This window comes from Cyrtonyx montezumae, unplaced genomic scaffold (genome assembly GCF_038088225.1).
Source record: "Cyrtonyx montezumae isolate F1298 unplaced genomic scaffold, pur_monq_1.0 scaffold_18, whole genome shotgun sequence".
NCBI lineage: Eukaryota > Metazoa > Chordata > Aves > Galliformes > Odontophoridae > Cyrtonyx > Cyrtonyx montezumae.
This window is the reverse complement of record NW_027071914.1, coordinates 16,619,369-16,639,020: the sequence shown is the minus strand read 5'-3', so window position 1 is coordinate 16,639,020 and position 19,652 is coordinate 16,619,369. Positions and strand designations below refer to the sequence as shown.

At 55.3% G+C, this 19,652-nt stretch overlaps 1 protein-coding gene across 3 annotated transcripts in view; it reads right to left on the bottom strand.

Moving 5' to 3' along the window:
- The window catches only part of ARHGAP26 (Rho GTPase activating protein 26), a 90,709-nt gene that overhangs the window by 59,954 nt on the left and 11,103 nt on the right, over nucleotides 1-19,652 (bottom strand). For all 3 annotated transcript variants that reach the window (XM_065734926.1, XM_065734928.1, XM_065734927.1), the window contains exons 2-11: nucleotides 16,283-16,378; nucleotides 15,612-15,673; nucleotides 15,239-15,310; nucleotides 13,898-13,999; nucleotides 11,829-11,939; nucleotides 10,734-10,838; nucleotides 10,358-10,487; nucleotides 9,913-10,013; nucleotides 8,386-8,480; nucleotides 2,282-2,360 (exon numbers count right to left, since the gene is read on the bottom strand). In XM_065734926.1, coding sequence (XP_065590998.1) covers nucleotides 2,282-2,360; nucleotides 8,386-8,480; nucleotides 9,913-10,013; nucleotides 10,358-10,487; nucleotides 10,734-10,838; nucleotides 11,829-11,939; nucleotides 13,898-13,999; nucleotides 15,239-15,310; nucleotides 15,612-15,673; nucleotides 16,283-16,378 — 953 coding nt within the window. The remainder of the gene's footprint in view (nucleotides 1-2,281; nucleotides 2,361-8,385; nucleotides 8,481-9,912; nucleotides 10,014-10,357; nucleotides 10,488-10,733; nucleotides 10,839-11,828; nucleotides 11,940-13,897; nucleotides 14,000-15,238; nucleotides 15,311-15,611; nucleotides 15,674-16,282; nucleotides 16,379-19,652) is intronic.

Here is a 19,652-nt window from a genome sequence, read left to right as displayed (position 1 = left end):
CAGAAATCCACAGGCGGCAGCATGAAGACCTGTGGGTTTTCTGAATGAGTTCATGTAATCAGATTCTGGAACAGGCTAATCCAGGCAGAGCTGCATCTGCTACCTCTCAGAGCCTTTCGCATGTGTAGCACTTCTTGAACACTCAAAATCTTTGGCCATACTTCTGCAACCCTATCCTACCAGACTGGCTCCACTATTGTGGCAAATCCCAATAACATCTGCAGGTCAAAATGAAACTGGACGGTTTTCCTGCAGCTCCAGTTGCAGCTGACTGGGTTTCGTGTCCCATCAACTACACCTCTCAGTGGAGGTGAGGCACAGGGAAGTAGCTGAGCAGGCTGAAGGAGAACAAGGCTTGATTCAGATCATGAGCAAGAACACACATTTAATTAGCGAAGAAACAGAAAATAGTATCCTGCATACGGGTGCCACACAGACCCAGCATAGGAGTTAATTTCAGAGGGAGCAAGACAGCCTGCACGCTGGAGATGGTGAGTTAATGTACCCTGCACAGGAGGGCCCTCCAACCACAGCTGCCCCAGGACAGAGCCACTCGTGTCAAGAACCAAAGATGGAGGAGCAGGCCAAGTAAAGCTGATGACAGAAGAAGACAGCAGGTTGTCCTGGGCAGGCAAAGCACACTCAGCATCTTTTCTGCCCTCTGTGCTTGCATCTCCCACAGTTCCTCCCCTGGAAATGGTATGTGCTCAGGTGTAAAACGTGCATTTTTGTGACTCAAGGGAGTGGCAGAAAGGTGTGATCACCATCAGTGGTAGGTCCAAGCTACACAGCACGTGCCCTGTTAGGGAGCAGGCTTCGCTTGCCTTGGAAAAGGGATTTATTCAGCATAGCGAGGACCTGGGAGCAGCCCTCACGTGCAAGGCACCACGAAGACAGAGCATGGCAGGACAGCAAATGAGAGGTGCACACTGGAACTGGAGATGTTCAGACTGGGTATAGGAGAAACTCTCCTACTGAGGGTGGCCAAGCAGCAGAGCAGGCTGTAAGTCTGCTTCCTCAGGTGCTTTCAGTAATCTGCTTGGAGCAGAAGGCTGGACCAGGAATCTCCCAAAGTCCCATCACACCCAAACTGCCAAGTGCATCCCTGATTCCAGGCTGAAGCCCAGCTGTGATCCCAAATGAAACGCTTCACTGGAGATACAGCACAGCACCTCAGACACAGCCATCCAGGTGTCTGAATCACTGCAGGTGTTTCAAAAGCAAGCTGCCTGACTACACCCAGCATGTGCCTGCCAGCACTCACCGATCAGCCCTGTGCGTACCCACGTGGGCTTAATGAATGCTTCTTTCTGACAAACAAGGACCTTACCACGGATTGCAGGGGGAGGGCTCTGCTCAAACCAGCACCAGCCTGAGGCCACAGGGCTGTGCTGGACTGGGCCACCCGATCCCCACACGGACCCAACTCCAGCTGCCAGATCCTGGCTCCAGCCCAGAAGCAGACACCTACTCCAAAAACACAAACGGTCGGTCCTTGCAGGCAGCTGGAGCCGTGACAAGTTTATTTTCACATCCTACATGCTCCTGACCGTGCCAAGGCAGAGGCCCACACTGCGCTGCACCTGGCACCCATGGGCTGCTCTATGGCAGCAGCACTGCCACTGCTGAATGAGACAACTCTGTGCCACCAACACACACACAGCCCACTGAGTGCGCACCCTGGGCAGCCCAGTCAGAGCTGAGCAAAGCTCAGAGAACTCGGCTTTAAAGTCTGCATACACACTCAAAATAAATTAAAGAAAAACAGTATTCTGAAAAACCTCCACAACCCCTCCCAGCAGTAAGGCAGCCTGAGCAGCTTTGGCACAGAAGCGAGCGCAGAGACGAGGAGAATACCACTGAGAACTGGGAACAGGCTCCACTCCTCCACTCACACTAGATCTGCAGCTCTCTCTAAGGCCCAGAAACGGTTGCCAGACGAGCTGCAGGACTCAGAAAGCCCTGGAAATCTACAGCGTATTTTCTTCTACCGCTCTTTTTGCCATGTTTTCCTTTCAGCACAGCAGCGTGTTTGTGCTGGCCAAGCCTACCCTCCTCCCCTCCACCGCACCTTCCAGCGATTCCAGCACAGGAGATACAGTATTACTTCAACTATTTAACCAAAGGATTAAACTATTCTCTTGGCAGGGGCGTGCTCTGCCCCACGCTCCAGCTCCCGCGCTGACTGGCAGGCACTGCGTGGCTGCCTGCCCCGTGCCCAGCGACCTGCCCTGGGTTGCAAAGAGCTCTCCACACTCTTCTCCAATGTTTTTCTGCTCACCGGCTCCCGGCCATCCATTGCCTCCATCCAAAGCCTTCGGTCCTCCTCCGAAAGCGCCTGCATGGTGATCACGCCGGGCCTGCGAAGAGAAAGGGAACGCCATAAACTGCAGGTTGGAAAGCAAGGAGGACACACATTAAACTCACATGTAAGATAGGGAAGATGACCTTCCTCGTGAAGCCCCAGCAAGACGTGGCTGATGCCAGCCTAACTGCGCTGGGGAAGTCCCTACAGGTCCTAGCCAGGACCGAAAAGGAGCAGCAAGCATCTCCAATAACCAGCAGGCATCTGCAGTGGTTTTACAGCATGACAGGCACTCTGTGACGCTGCACCCCTGACAGTTCACCTGCCTTTGGGCTAAACTCGGCCACGTAATGGACAAGGAAGGCAGCTGAGCAGGCAGGACACCCCACGTCCCAGCACCCCACGTCCCACCAACCCAAGCCCCAGCTCACAGAGGGACCTTCTGCTGCATGAGGGATTTCAACACTTTTGTCCCCAAAACGCTCATGTCAGCGTGGCCTTGCTGTGCCCCTGACCCCGCCGCTGTCCCGGCTGCCCCTGCCTTCACCGCACAACAGCCCCCGAGCTACACGCTAAAACCAACTCTGTGATTGCTTATTTACTTTAATGAGAAGGGGAAAGAACAGGCCCAAGTGCCTGCATGCAAAGCAGGGGGGCCTGGGAACAAAACCAGCCTGGCGCTCGCCTCAGGGCCAGCACCACCTCCACCACTTCCAAGCAACCTTGCTCTGCCCTTCCCACACCAGCAGCCAACGCTGCATTATCTTGCTCTGTCACCAAGGTCGTGACAGTGAGTGCAGTGGAGTGCTCACCAGCTCCCAGCACACCTCGGCACCCGGGGACCCAGCAGGGGCTCAGAGACACAGCTGAGGTGGCAAACCCAATGGGTCTGCTCTTCTGTTCGGTCTCTCCATTTCGTTCCAGGCTATTTTCAGATGCATTAGCACAGTGCAGCTGCTATTTCTGCAGGAGGAGAGCGGGCAGAAGCCCTGGCAACAGGGAAGACACAGGCATGGATCCAGCATGAGCAGTGGTGGTTGTCAGAGCTGTCTGCAGCAATGCTTAAGGGGTTTTAGGGGTCACCCTCGAAAGTACTGCTGCAGAGAGCACAAAATGCTGCAGCCCCCAATCCAGCAAAACACAGCTGCCCCAGCCCTGCAGCAGGAAGCACATGGGGCTGAGGCAGAGAGCCACAGGAGCTGCTGCTTTGGGACCACTACATGCAAAACCCCATTGGCCTGGGGACGAGGGATGACTTCTAACTTGCACCTTCTGAAAGCGAACCAGCGGAGAGAGAGCTGCTGCATCACTGCACAAAGCGCATCAGTACTTGGTAGGAGCTGACCCTCTGTCAGAGAGGACAGTGCGAACAGGGATGCTCAGCGTGGTGGTTTTGGCCTGTTCCTATTACTCTGTGGTACTCATGGGCAAGGAACAAAGAAATAACCCTCTCACCAGCCAACCCCAGGGTTCCCCTGTGGCACGCGCAAGGCAGCTCAGCACAGGTTCACAGCAGCGTGTTCAGGCTTGCAAGAAGCCCAGGTCCAAGTAAATCAGACATAATGTATTTGATCTCCACTAATCCCATTGGTGAGTCAGTCAATACACACCAGCTTAGTGGTTTGGAAGTTTACTCATTTCGAAGGGAAGAGGAAACCACTTAACCATCACCCATTTGAGAGAGAAAACGCTCAACATGAAGCACCAAATCCTGTCAGCACAGGGATCAGAGCTCAGTGCTGTGCAGGCAACGCGGGCTGGGGGTGCCAGGGGCAGCAGGAGGGGGTGGAGAGGTTGGTGATGGGCTGGGGGCAGCTCCTGCCCCCGGAGCATGGGGAGGGGGTGGGCAGCTCAGCCCAAGCCCAGGTCAGCTGCTGGGCGAGCTCCAGAAATCCAGGGAGGGCAAAGGAAATACAGAGATCTGTCTCCAGCAAGACATTAACACCAAGACATTGGAACTGTTCCCTTGAGTAAACTTGATGCCGGCCCCTAGGAGAAGTGACAAAGGCTCAGAAAGACAATGCGGGTATCTCCTGCGCCAGGTTCCCCCACACACAGGACAGAAGTGATAACGTGAAAATGTTTGTTCTGCCTTTGAGCGATAACAACTCTCTGGGCTTCACTTCAAAGCCAAACTTACCAGCGCAGGGAGGGGCTGTGAACCTGAATTAAAAATCCATTTACATTGCAAACAGCTCTGCATTTCCTCCCACAGTGCTCATTTGCCAGAGCATCCATTGCACCACTTTCCCGAGCAGAACCATCTTCCTGGCTGTGATGCATTCGAAACGCACCCCACACATTATCCCTCATGCATTATTTATTGGGACCGTGCCCACGGGGTGCCACAGGACGGCCGGGCCAGCATCCCACCACCCCCAGCAGCACACAGCCATCCTCAGCCCCACGCTCAGGGCTTTCCCCAAAGACCAACCGCTGCCAGAAGTGCCTGCTAGATTGTGGATATCTCAGCTATCCAGGGCAGAACCTGAGACAGGGAAGGGCCTCCTCTGGCATCCCCTCCCAGAAGATAAACACGACGTACCGTCTCTGTTCCCACAGCTCACGCAGCACAGCCCCCGCCGGGCCCTGCTGTGCCACACGCAGCACAGCATCCCCTGTGTGGCACCACTCACCCCAGCAGTAAGAGTGGAAGCATCAGCACGGACTCTGTGGCCATAAGATACCAAGCCTGCCCACCCATTTCCCCCAGCACCAAAAGCCTTCGGCCGCCTCCTGCGGTGGGGAAACGTAGTGATTGGAAGGAAAGCTTCTGGAGTGAAAAGATGTGGGAGCAGGAGACAGCAGAACACGGCGAACGCTTTGCAAGAAAGTATGATTTCGATATGCTACAATCTAAAAACTATTTTTTCCATACGAGACCACACAGGAAATTTGAATTTTCTCAATATCTCTGCTTTTGTGAAAAACAGCCTGGGCTTAAAGAGCTATGACTAAGTGTGCAGAGAAAATGAGAAAGTCCCCTCGCTGCTTCTCCTTCCAGAAAAACAAACAAATAATGAAAGCAATAGAAATAGATAAGAACTTTCAACTCCTGCTACAGCTTATCACATCGAGACAATCTAAACTGCCGAACGAGAGAGCCTGAGGATGGATTAATAACAGGGCTGAGCACGGCACGGGGCCACAAACCTCCAGCCCCACAACACAGAGCACTGCAGGAGGCGTGGAAGGGGATGAGGAAGGCAGGGAATCAGGGGACGTCCAGTCCCGGTCCGACTGATCGTTACAAGGAGAGCTGTCCCCCCGCTGCTGCAGACACGCTCTGCTCGTGGCCATGCTGGGGCTGCACAGCTCTGGGAGCTCCCTACAAACTGCTCCGACTGAAAGGCCACGGGAAATGTGACACCAGCCAGGGAACACACACGGCTGCACGGCAGGGAAAGCAGCCTGCCCCACACCAACCAACCCCACTGCTCCGGGCACAGCGGGACCCTGCAGCCACCACACCGCCAGCAGAGTTCCCCCATCAGTCACTAAGGGACCAAAACCCCACACACTGAACACCTCCTATTCCCATAAGTGGCAATTGGTGTTAGGAGCACTTCGCTTCTGGCCCAGAGCAATGACCTAGATTGTCCTACATTTCAAAGCCTTTGTCATCAGCCAAACGAGATACTCCTCCTCCCGAGGCTCATTTGGTAAGACATTGCCTGTCATCCCTGCTTACCTTGTTTATAAAACTGACTTAATGCACAGGGACTCCAAATTAGTTCAGTATGAAAAAAGAGCATTATCAGCAAACCACACCACCCATCGCAGGAAGGAGTGTTTCAACACAACGCAGGAACCCCATTCAGGGGTCTGCTTTGGTATAACAGCATTATAGTGCCTTCTGAACTAAGGGCTGCAGCACCTCAAACTGCCCCAGAACTATTGGCAAAGGCAGAGCTGGGAAGCTCTGAGTCCCTCCTGCAAACGCCTTCAACACTGGGAATTCTGGACTCCCTGAATAGGAAAAGGAAGCAATGCTGGAACAGCAGAGCAGGCTCGAGACGTTCAGTTCAGGGGTGCTGAATCACCTTGGAGGAGAAAATAACCACATCCTCCCCAACGCACAACAGCTTCTCTGGGCATTACTTAAAGCATCCCCCAGCACACAGCACAGCAGCGAGCACAGCTCTGCACTGCTGAGCTCAACCGAAGGAAGGACAGCCAAGGCTGCCACCTCCAGGCTGCAGAGCCCCATGGAGCCGCGGCCTGCTCACCCTACAGCACCTTCCCAAACCGGGGCTCAACCGAGTTTGAAAAGCTGCTCAAAATTCACAGCTGCGGGAGATATAAATACATAAGTGAAACATGAAATGCACTCGGGTGCGTGTGGCCGTGTGCTGGACCCAGCACACTGCTCAGCCCCACACACAGGTGTGGTGCGGCCTCCAGCAGCACGCAGCAGGGCCATCCTGACCCACAGCTTTGCCCCACATTGGCACAGGGCCACGGCTCGGCCAGCCACAACAAAGCAGGCGTAAGCTGCTCTGCACCCAGCCGGCTTAGCATCAATTAAACACGCCCCAGGGAGAGTCTGGGCAGGGCGTGGACCCACGAGGTCCCCATGGAGCACCAGTTTGAAGGTGCATACAGAAAAGAAAGAGGGAAAACCGCTAACAGTCAAAACATGGCACATATGTGACACAGAGAAGCACCCTGGGGATCTGCTGGCCTTAATCACGTCCAGACTTCCTGCGTGGGGCTGAAGAACAAGTCATCAAGTTTCTGACTTCTTCATTAGCAGAGACAACAAAACAACACAAAAGGCCCAAATGCCAAAACCAAAACCCAACCAACCCGAGACAAAAGATCCCGTGGCACAAAGTGTGCTGCAAAACACAGCAGGGATGGTGCTGCAGCACCCTCAGTCGGAGCCACACCATCACCGTGGGCTGCAGCCTCAGCCCGTGCCCAGGGCCTGGTGCCGGGGTGACCCCCACCAGCACCAAGCACACCCCCACCTGACAGAACGCACTGCTGTTACTGGGGAGAGTCACAACAAACTGACACGACAAACACGCAGAGCTGCCTGCCTGCTGGGGAAAAGCAGGCTGACACCTTGTGCTCGCTGCTCTCCGGCAGGGAGTGGGGGACGTGGATGTGAAATGAGCAATTCCTCAGGTTTCCCCGCCTTGCCACTCCCCTGCCATTATTTACATTTAGCAGGCATATTTCTGGAGCAGCTCTTGATCCCGTGCCCAGCAGGCTGCAGACATCAAGGGAAGGTTCGGCTGGCTCTGAAAGCACTACAGAAGAAATCCATTGTGGTGGCTGGCTTCTCCTCCTCCCGGGTTTATTTTGATTTTCACATTTTAAATAAAAAAAAAAAAACAAACACTTCCCCTCAGGGCACAGGAGAAAAATGTCAGCGTCAGCAGAAATCCTGCAGCTTTCTGGAGGAAGGCAGAGACACAGAGAGCGAGCAGGGCCATCCCAGCTCCGTCCCCTCCTCAGTCCCCCCAGCACGGAGGGCCGGGCAGAGATTGATGAAACGGACGGACACCCAGGGTACACAGCCAGCACCACCAACACCTTGGGTTTTGCTGAGCTTGAGTTTTATGGAGGAGACCTCCTGTGTGTTCAGAGCATGGCCAGCAAAGGGCTTCTTGTGAAGCACGGAAATCTCGTGCAGTGAGGAAGGCACGAGGCAGTGAGCGACAGACACTGCTCAGCTCAGGAAGCACTTCGTAACTCCAGGAAAAAAAGATGCTAAAGAGAGTGCCCAGAGGTGCAGGCTTGTCTTCCATCATCGACATGGACAGCAGAGCAGCACGAGGCCGCGTGCAGCACAACAGCTGAAGTTATTTCAGCACATCACCCATGCAGGAAAGAGGCAGCCCATCCCTGCCACAGAGCACACGGGGTCTTTTCACACCTGTGACCGTTTACCTTACATGTCCAGAGTCAGCAAAAACGCCACAAGGCCATCAGGTTTTTGAGAGACTTAAGTAAAACGCGAGGAATGCCAGGAGGAGCAAGTCCCTGGGCCTAACCTGGGGCCCAACGAGGAGGCAGACACCAAAGCTGCCTGAGAAGCACTCGGGGAAGGCAGCTGCCCCAGCACTCACCGATCCACGGCCTCCACATCGAAGCAGAACCTCTTCTCAATGGAGTCGGTTTTCCGCCGTGTGCAAGATTTCAGGATAACAGCTTCATCTTCTCCCTGAGAAGAGAGAAAATCAAAGATAAGGCAGAGAACAAAGCACCCACACGTGCCTGCCCCCAGGCCCCAACCCAGAGGGGATGTCTGGCAACATCAGCCACTCATCGCCTGCTGGAAATGCATTGCTATGTATCCAAAACGGTTAGGATGGTTTCTTATTTGCAGCTTTCTGAGCGCACACCATTGCATTTACGCCCTGAGGATCACACACGCCACGTTCCAGGCAGGGAGTGCCGGACCACAATTTTTGGGCAAAGCTTTATTTTCCATTGCTGAACAACACATCATAGCCCTGGCTGTCGATTTTCACTCCAGCACTGGCTGCATATTTGGCAGCATCCTGCTAGCAAAAACTCTTAACAGGAGCAAGCATGCCTTAAAATGTTTATTATTTGTCAAAGCAATGACAAAAGCATTCCCCCATCCAGGCATCTGCGCCCAAGCTGTACTGCATTTCCCCATGACAAGCTGCAGTCGGGCAGGATCTGCACACTGCTGTCCTCTGCTGGAGGAAAGCCCTGCTCAGACACTGCCAGCACAGAAAACTCTCCTGCAGTTTTTAAAATCCCCCGATGACTCAATAGAAGACAAATTCTGAGCGAGTTCCTGGAGACCGCCACTGTTCTGCGCTCTCCGTGCTGTTCCAGCTGACACCCTGGCTGACCACCCTGTTCCCTGACATCATCATTTTCCTGGAAACCTATTTAGGGCCACAGCAGGGACCCGGGAAGTCAGATCTGAATGGTCTCTGCAGGGCTGCTCCTAGGGGGGCTGCCTGCACTCTGCAGCTCACCAGCCTGGCTCAACGCTTCCCCGTGTCCAGGGTCTGCTCTGCTTTGGAGCCACCATTCGTTGCCAGCTGCAGACCCAGCAGCGCTCGAGAATCCAAGAGCAGGCAGAGCCCTGTGAGCCCCTCTCTTCATGCTGCACCAGTCAGCTCTAACAGGCTGCAGGACACCCAGCATGCAGACAGGATGCTCAGCACGCTGCCTGTCCTGCATGCTCAGGGCAACATGAGCAGGACCAACATGCAGCTGCACTGAAGTTTGTAAAGCTTTCTCCTTTCACAAATGGAAATAAATAAAGGACAGATCTAAAAGAAGAGGAAAAAAGGTCAGTGTTTAAGTAGAGGCAGCTGCTGTAAACTTGTCTTTACAAAGCTTTACAGAGCTGGAGCATGAAACAGAGCTGTGTTTGAGGGGCTCCAACCATTCAGGAAACCAGCACCGCTGCCAGGGCAGCTGACAGCTTCCAAACATCTGCTGAAGGTGTTTGTCTTTCAAACAAGGTGCAGAGCTCATCGCCCATGGGGCACTCCCTCAGCCTGGAGTGAAGGTGAGCCACTCGCTGGTGTCAGTGCCACTCTGCTGAGCCTGGCTCAGCCGAGCACGAGCAGCCTGCAGCTCTGCCCGGGCCCCGCAGTGACACTCACCCCTTTTCCTCCAGATTTCTGATCAAATGGCACCATCGTTATCCGCTTGGATTCCCGCTGGTACGTGCAGTAATGCTTCACCCAGGAGGTCCCAAAGTGACCTGCAATGCAAATGCAGCTCTCATCCCCAGAACCAGTAGAGTTTCAATGCACACCCATCATTGAGCTGTAAGCTTAGCCATCATTTAACATTACACATTTCTCAACCCACGATTCCTGTTGTAATTCACAGGTGGCATTAAACATTGCTCTCCTTTTCGTTCAGGGGAAGGAGGAAGCAGGCTCCTGCCAGGCACTGGCACTGATCCTGCCCCGTTCACATCACCACAACCCCCACAGGGCCAACTCCCCTCCCACATTTTGCATTCTGCCAAATTCATCTTTGTGTCCCATATACCAACAGTGTCCCCTGGTGCCCACGCACCACACTGCCCTGACCACCTACGTTTCTCCTGGACATAAAGATATCCCTCCATGGTATAAGGACTGATGTTTTTGTGCTCGTGAGGATTCTCCTTCATCTTCTTCATCAGCGATTCAACTTCTGACCTCGTTCCTTCAAAGCGATTCCTTGTCTGCAAATCGAAACAGGAACACACCCTGCAGCACCCACAGGAAGGCCAAGGCTGGAAGTCTGGGGCACTGCACACGAGAACTGCCACTCACACCGTGTGCGTGGCATGGTGTTAATTATAACAAAGAATTTGCTTTCAATTACACTGTCAAGCCCTCTGCTTGATGGCACACACACACTCCCACACAAAGCCTGTGTGAGTTGTCTCTGTTGGACTGGCACAGGGCACGGCAGCACACACACTTACATTCTGGATGCTGATGGTCAGCTCTGTCTTGAAGTCGCTGAAGTCCTTTGCAAGCTCATAGCCGTGGTGGTAGAAGGTGAAAAGCCCCTGCAGAAAGGCCAGCAGCTGCATTGGGGCAAAACGAATTGAGACTGTCAGGGTGGCTCCCTCTTCCAGCCCACTTTGTCCACCTGCATCAACCAACCCCAGCGATCCCACCAATACCCAAATCCTCCCCCTCTGAAACTGTGCCCCTCTGCACCACTCCACTGCTCACTGCATGGGGAGCTGAGACGTGTCACCACGCCAGGCAGCCACAGCCCAACCACACTGCTCTGGACTTGGAGTTATTCTGCACTCAGAAGCAACAACTCCTTGCAAACAGCAGAGGAGATGTTGAACCTACCCTGAATTTTTCACGGGTAATGACAGGACAAGGGGGAATGGTTTTAAACTAAAGGAAGGGAGATTCAGATTAGATATAAGGGGGAAGTTCTTTACAGAAAGAGCACAGGCTGCCCAGAGAAGCCGTGGATGCCCCGACCCTGCAGGTGTCTGAGGCCAGGTTGGATGGGGCCCTGGGCAACCTGATCTAGTAATTGACCTAGTGGCTGGCAGCCCTGCCTGGGGCAGGGGGGTTGGAACTTGAAGATCCTTGTGGCCCCACACAACCCAAGTTATTCTTTCTTTCATTCTATGATTCCTAGAGAAGCTGTAGAGGACCTAGGACTGAGCAAAAGGCACTCCTAGAAAACTCATTTGTTTCCTTTTACTGTCAATCCTCACTCTGTTTCCCCAGTGAAAGCTAAAGTTTTCTCCAGCTTCTATTTTGTTTCCCACTTGAGCCCATTTCCCCTTGCTGCTGCCAGCAGGCCCCACAGCCCAGACCATCACCATAGAGATGCCCACAAAATGTACAAACACTTTGTGCACGTGGGGCTGAGCCTCATACCAGGAGCTTCCTCAAAGCACATCTCCTGCCTCCAGAGCTGCCATGCAGGTAACAGATGCAGGGACACCCCGTGCCCCAGCCTGGCTCCCCATCAGCCCTCAGACACTAACACACCCCTCAGGAATGCAGTTCTGTGGGATGAAAAGGGCTGGGTGTTCACTCACAGGCTCCACGAACTCAAACATCTTCCTCTCCTGGACCTCCTGCACCTTGAAGACATACTCCAGGGAGACCTCGTAGAAATGCTGCCGAACCAGGTCCACCTGGCTGTCTGCCTGTGGGCACCAAGAGATGAAAGAGGAGACGTGGTCAGTCGGGAGCACCCAGCCCATGGCACGAGGACAGCAGGGGCTGACAGGATGCTAACTCAGCTTCAGACACCAGGCCGGGGCTGGACAGATGGCACAGTGATTAAATAGAAACCTGATTCACATGAACAGGCTCTTTTCTTCAGCTGAAAGAAGTGTTTTTGATGATTCACGTTCACACCTCCTTGACAGCTGGGTAGAAGAGCACGAATTAAAAGTGAGAGAAATGAGAAGTTGCCACATAGCTGACAAAGAAAGGCAATTCTGCACCTTCTGGAAAGCAGTGCACTGCGAGGCTGCCACACATCCCACCATGCCACCAGCGAGGGCTGCTCCTGTGCTGGGCCAGGGGACTTGAACCAGGTGCCCAAGGTGCAGGGGCTGAAGTATTCGGCTAACTGAACACTAAATATGATGCAATGGAAGAACTCTGCCAGGAGTTAAATGGCAGATTAGACTCAGAGTGTTATTCAAATAGTCAGCAGCCAAATCAGCAGAGAATTCCCATGGTTTCCTTCTCTTCTTGCTTTGCTGAAGCAGTCACACATGTGGCCATCATCACCCTCCAGATGTGGACAGCAGGAAGAGATTAGGAAACATAAAACACCCAACTGTTCTGACACAAACCCTCCTCTTGGGTCGTCAGGGTGCCTAAGAGAGCTTCAGGCTGCTAATAAATGCCTGGGTTTGGTTTTCCTAAAGCGTCACCATCTCATCAGCAACGTTCCTGTGCACATCTGCTATCTCTCAGGGGAAAAAGATCGTGACTCCTGAACCCAGGAGCAGCAGAGCAGTCAGCTCCAGCAGAAGTCAAAGCGTGGGGTGGGAAATGCCAGCAGATGGCACCAGCAGCCAGCTCTGCTAAACACACCGGCAGCACACACAGCACACACAGCCAGCATCCTGCACGACACAGTGCAGCAACACATCACAGGGAGCTGCTCTGGGCTCCTGTGCTGCTCCCACGCCCTGGGCAGGGCATGACATCACAGCTCTGCAAGTCACTGCTACAGGCACAAGTGGTTCTCCAGGAAGAAATCCTTGCACTCCCAGTCTCAGCTTTCTCCAGTCTCCTGCTGCAGAATTTTAAACATGAACCAGAACACGGGTTTAAAAAAGGTTACTTAAGAGCCATGAGAGTGGAGCTCTGCATCTGCTGGGACGAAGGGGTGCAGCCATGAACAAGGTGCCCACAGACCCAGAAGAGCCCTGCCAGGACAGCCAGGCACAGCCCAGATGCAGACTGCTCTCCAGCCCTTATTTGGTGGGACATAACTGTGCCACAGCCATACCAATCTGATCTCTTGAGACAGAGTCTGCACGTTGGGTCACCAACACCTGCACTGCCCCAGCACAGACAGCACTGTGCTCACTGGCCCTCAGAGGCACGCCAGCACTCTGCCCAAGAGCACAGGGCCCGGCCCAGCCCCGGGCAGCTCAGGAATTCCAGACGTGGAAGAAGCGACTGCAGACACACAGTACTCATCCAGTAAGAGCATTTGGCACGACAGCAAACTACATCCCAAGTAACAGGCTCTTAAAGCAGTTTAGGAGCACTAAGCCTGATCACTTCCCACAAAGCTCAAAGCCAGTGCAGCCACTTCCACAGAAGGGAAATAAAGATACATGGGAATGTTATGGCACACGAGAAGCCTGCAGCAGAACCAGTTCCCAACTGCTACACTCTTTAATTACAAGCTCTCTAACCCTTCTGATTGCTATCCATTTTGGGATCTCTCTCACTTACTCGCCAAAACAGTTCTGTCCCCTTTGATTAAAGGAAGAGGGGAAAGCCTGCTGCTCGCAGCCAGCACGGAAGAAAAGTAGCTTATAGCTGAGAAAACCAATGCTAGAAGATGCAGGAAAATACTCAAAAAGCTCCACACAGTTCCTGCTGGGCACTGAGAACTCGAGGCTGCTCTCACCTCCTGCAGCTGGGACTCCTTCTTCTTGGAAGACAAATTTAAGTGCTTCTCTAGGACACCACAGTACTTCTCAGTCTCCTTGTCGTATTTCTTTTTGGCATCCTGCAGAACAGAACAGTGTGAGGTTGCATCCCAAGGACACTGGGACCCCCATGGGAGCAGAGGCAGCAGCCCCCAGCCCAGCATTCAGCTTCCTGCACTTAACCCTCTGCTGGGAGAAGCCCACGCGTGGCCACGCAGCTGGCTTTATTTAAAGTCTGTTCTAAAAACTGATAGCAGCCCTAAAGACACACCCAGAGCAGGCACGCCTTGAGCAGCCCAAGTCGGACAGCGATGGGAGCAGCGGTGGGAGCAGCTCCCTCATCTGCTTCTCATTACCCCACCGTGCACAGCTCCAAGGCACTGCCACCCCACACAGCAATGGGCAGCGATGGGAGGCCAGCACTGGCAGCTGCACAGGGAACCAGCAGCAGCACCCACCCCACAGCCCTGTGTGGGGCAGGACAGCAGTCCTTTGTGATGGGCAGAGCTCTCAGCACGCTGTGACTCCAAACACACCAGCAGCAGGGCACGGAGGGGACAGCTGGGTAAAACTCCTGGGCTAAAAGCAGTGCTGTGCAGAGCTGTGCTCCCAGGCTGCCCAGCCAGAGGACATCCAACCACTGCCTCAAAATCCACGAGTCCCTGCCCCTGACAGAGCCCAGATACCAACAGCTGGTGCTCCTGCAGGATCCCCCTGGAGGTTCTCCTCCTCCAGCTGCACAAACCAAACCAGAGCAGCCTTGGGACAGCACACACCAGTGCTATGCAAACAGCCCAGCTCGCTGGCACGTGCTCCTTGCTGGCAGCAGCAGGTTGTTTCACCAGCAGAGCTGCGGGCAGTGCTTGGAATTCCAGAACAAAGGCAGGAAAGAGAGGCGGGCAGGGACAGGCTGTGCCACAGCAGCCTGGGACACACGGGTGTGTTCTGGGCTCGCCCTGCCAGAGGCTGCCCACAGCTCCGATGCACTGCGGCTGTGTGAGCGCGGGATGAAAGGTTTCAGGGGACTGAGAATTCGGAGACTGAGGATTCACCTCGCAAAATTAATTCTGGTTTGGAGGAAGAAGAACGGTGACTGTTGGCCAACAGCTCACGTCAGCGCATCTTTACTCATTTGAGGGTGAACCAGGGAACACCAGGGCACCTTATGGAAGCCGGATCATCCCCGCCTCCCTCCCACACCCAGAGCCCATCCCTGTGGCACACCAGGTCCCCAGCCAGCACCGGGCAGCTCTGAGCTCTGCCCTGAGCCACACGGAGACTCGCAGACCCGACAGCGATGCGAGGCCAAAGCCACCCACCTTAGCAGCACCGATCTGCTCCTTGCGGAACTTCTCCAGCGGTGTGATCAGCACCTCGCTGGCATTCTCAATCTGTTGGACACAGACAGAGTCACCCTGGGGTCCCCCAGCACTGCACACTCAGGTGCTTTGTGTCCCACTCGGAGCCGAGAGCTGTGCTGCTGAGCACCCCTGTGTGCTCGGGCCCTGCAGGCACACCAGCACTGGGGCTGTTGTAGCAGGGACCCCTCCCTGCAAACTGCCACCACTGCCCATCAGAGCCCACATGCTTCACCCTCCTCCAGCTGCACGTCAGGTTATGGGGCAGCAGGGAGCTGAGTGCTGCTAACAGAGCTGCTCCCCATCCCCCATCCCCCCGCTCCCACGGCCGTACCATGCGCATCCGCTCATCCTCCAGGTTCCGCAGCACCGTGGCAAACTCCTGCAGGGATTTGGCTGCAAGGGACACACCGACAGTTTCAGAATTTAACAGCATTTTCTCTTTTAGTTCTGAACATCCAAGTAGCCATAGCAACACATTTCTAGCACTTGCCACCGCCCAGGCTGGCTCCTGCTACCCAGCAGCTCCTGTGGGCACCGAGGGGCCTGCCCCACTGCCTGGGCAGTGACACTCAAATGCACCGTGCACTTGAGCTGCAGCTTCACTTGGATGAGAAAGCTATTTTGGCTGAAAGACCAGGCGCAAATCAGCAAGGAAATTGGGATTAAAGCTCATTTGCTCTGCTGGCTCCAGGCTACATACACGCACAGTAAACTCTAAAAGTCCAGCCCAAGCAGAACAGGGTAACACTGAGCAAAGCAGGTGAAGCTGTTCCCTGGCACCGGAGACGCTGGGCGCAGCCCTCACAGAGCATCACCCCCTGCAGGCATGCACACAGGCTGTGCTCCCCTCCTGCACACCACAGCCTCAGCAGTGCCATGACTACATCCCCAGATCCTTGCAGGGAATGGCTGCGGTGAAGCCCTGGGTCCCACAGTGCCCCTGCACGGCCCTGCTCAGGGCTGGCAGCACGAGCGCGGCCCCACCGACCCGCCAGCTCTCACCTATGCAGATCTCATCGTCCGTCTCTGCGTCGCCGATGCAGCGGAACTTAAACTCATTGAGGGAATCTGCAAACTTGCGCTTGGCCGACGACAGATCTGCGAGAGGGGAAACACAGACGTCAGCAAAACCCAGCACAGGGCCCCCCACCCCTGGGGGGTTACAGCCAAGGGCCCTCTGCGCCAAGGCAGGCAGCAGAGGTGAGGGTCCCGAAGAGCAAACCCCGCTGCAGCTGTTCCCACACCTGGGCAGGGCTCTGTTTACGGGCACTAATGCAGAGGTGGATTGTTTTACAAGTCACAGACTCTCTCCAAGAGCCGAATCCTATTAAGTTATTACTTGTGATGACCTGAGCGGATCCAGGATCGGCTTTTTGAACCGGCCCCATAACCCTGCACACGCGTCCCCAGGAACCGCCGAGCTCTCGGCCTGACAGGAACCTGCTCTGGAGCAGGGCAGGGACCCCGGCCACGCTGAATCCCCCGTGCATTTCATCCCGTGTCCTCAACATGCAGTGAGCTTTTCCCTTTCCGGGCGCAGGATGAAAACGTGCACGCACACAAACGCCGCTCCCCCCAGGCACCGAACGCCCGATAACTGCGGAAGAATTCAAGTGCTCTGCTTCCATGGTGGGATGAGGGAGCTGAAAGCTTTCTCCAGGAGCTGAAGCTGCTCTCCCAGCACCCATTTCTATCCCCAGGGCTAATCCTGCCCGCACCACAGCCCGGGAGCAAAGCTGCACCCAGCACAACACGCTCCTAAGGCATCAGGACCACAAGGAACGGGCAGCAGGGCTCAGCGGTTGGGGGGTACCCCAGGAGTTACTGGGGGCACTAGGTTTGCCCCCAGCCCTACGGATCAGATGCTGACACTGCAGCGTTGGAGGGCAGCGTTGGCACAGCCCCATTGTGCTGTGGGGACAGTTCCTGCCCCAGAGCAGCAGAGCCCCCAGCACAGCACCCAGCACTGCCCCAGGGCAGCTCTGAGGCTTCAGCCTGGAGCAGCACAGCCTCCTGCTCCTCTGCTATGGGAAGGAGGAGGATGTTAAGAGGAGATGACGCTGGTGACTCAAGGAGCCATTTCCTCTGTTGGCTCCACGCTGACCCCGGCCACACTTGGGCTGCAGACAGCTCCACTGCGGCCAGGCAGGGGCAGCCCAAACCCGACACGTTTTTGCACTGCTCTGCAGCACTTATAAATAGGCATGGGAGAGGCCAAGAGAGGAGATAACCCCCAGTGCTGCAGTGATAAAGGAAAGTCACTCCCAGAGCACGCTGCGTCGGCTCAGGATTGTTCTCTCCTAGGCACAAGAGCAAACAAAATCCTGCAAAAAGCAAAGAGGAACTTCTGCCCTCCCTCATGTGTGAGCACAATCCCGCAGCTCCCCACGCACATGAGTCAAACGTGGGCTGTGCCCGTCCTGCCCCCAAGCTCCCCACCTGGCTTCCCCAGCTGACCAAAGCAAGAGCTAAAGCCACCACAAGGGCAGAAAAACCCCACAGCCCGAGCAGTGCCGGGGGTGGTCCTGCCATCATGTCACAGCCATCCCCCATCAGCTCAGAGAGCAGCGTGGGGGCCGAGCACCCACACAGACACCCCTGGCAGCCCAGCCCAGCATCACCAAACCCGAGCTGTGCCCATGAGCTCCCCACATGACATGCAGTGCGTGGCCCCACTGCTGCTCAGTGCTTGAACCTTCCTTGTGCCCACAAACACCCCGTGCAGCGTGGCACAGGGCACTCAGCTGCTCCTCATATCAGCATTTCTCAGCTGGCAAAACGTGGCTACTTTAAAGACCCCGGGAGCAAGGCAGGCACCCAACACGAGTCCTTGCATCAGAGATGTGCTAGGCTCCCATGCTGTGCTTCCTGGGTGCCACCGATCAAAGCAATAAATCCAGCACCACGGCAGGACTCCCCTCTCCTCGAAGCATTACTCCAGGCACAGCAGAAGCAATCAGAAAGCAAGTGCAATGCACACCTGAGAACAAGGGCAGCTGTGAACAGCCAAGGCACTGCACATCATTGGAGCTCACCCCAACCCCTCTGCACCACCTCATGCAGGGCATGCACCTGGGTGCCAATACGAAACAACAGCTGAACCACAGTCACCAGAGTTCTCCATCCATCTGCCCCCCCCCCGCCCTGCGCAGGGACAGATCCTGCCCCACACTCTCCCTCATCGTTCCTCTCCCCCCTCCATCCCCACCCCGGGTGTTTGGAGGCAGCAGGGCTACTCCTTAGCAAAGCCAACTTGACAGGAAGCAGGCACAGGCACTGCTGCCGGAGGTCCAGCTGCGTAACTATGGCAACAAGCAATCCAAATAAAATGCCCTTTAAAAAGTGATGTATTGGCTTGTTACTGCAATATAGGGTTACCAGCTAAAACGTTTACGGGAACAGCTACAGTAGCGCTCCCCTTCCTGAGAACTCTGCCCTTCCTGGAAGAGGGTTATGGTCTCACACAGGGTGCCAGAATGGGAGAAAGCTGCAGGCAGCTGCGGGTGGGTGACGAGGAAGGATCCGGCAGTGACCCCACCTCGCAGTGCAGGAGGCAGGACAGCGAGCAGGCTGGCAGGGCTGCAGCAGCCCCATCCCCCTGGCAGGCCATGGCACCCTTCGAGGTATAGCTGCCAAGGGCAGGTCATGAACAGCTGAGTTCATCTCAGCACACACAACTCCTTCTAAAGCTCGCAGAGGCCAAGAGCAGAGCGGGCAGCAGCCCTCCAGCCTGGGGGTCCCCTGCGCTGCCCCCAGTGCCAGCTCCTCTTCCCCCACCATCCCTCTGGGAAGCAGCTTCTGCCACCACGTGGGGACTGGAGTGTCCATTTCCTAAATACAAAGCCCCTCCCCAAGACGTTTGGAAATACTGCAGAAGGGATTTTATAAAACGCAGACACTGTGATTTCACAACCCCATCCACACGCACCCCCCAGAGCAAGGAAAGCTCCCATCCCAGCCCTGTGCCACACAGAGGCAGTGCTCCTGCAGGAGCTGGGCTCCAAGCGGGACACAGTGCTCTGCCACAAAGGGGCAGAAGCACGGGGCTGCGATGGGGCTGGGATGGGGCTGGGATGGGGCTGGGATGGGGCTGGGACGCACACAGCACAGCAGGTTCAGCACTCACCCTGCCCCAGACGCTGTGCTCACTCACAGCGGTGTTGCTACACTTCCTCTGCAGAAAATTGCTTAATAATCTATATTTAATTCTCACTTGGACAACAGGAACCGCACCGCCTGCCCCTTCCTTCCCCGCCGCAGGGAGCAGCCGGCTCAGCAGGATGGGGCCAGGCAGCCCCAGCACAGCCACCCCAGCCGCCCTGCCCCACCTGCCCCTGCCACGAGGAACGCTGCTCACCCCAACACAAGCATC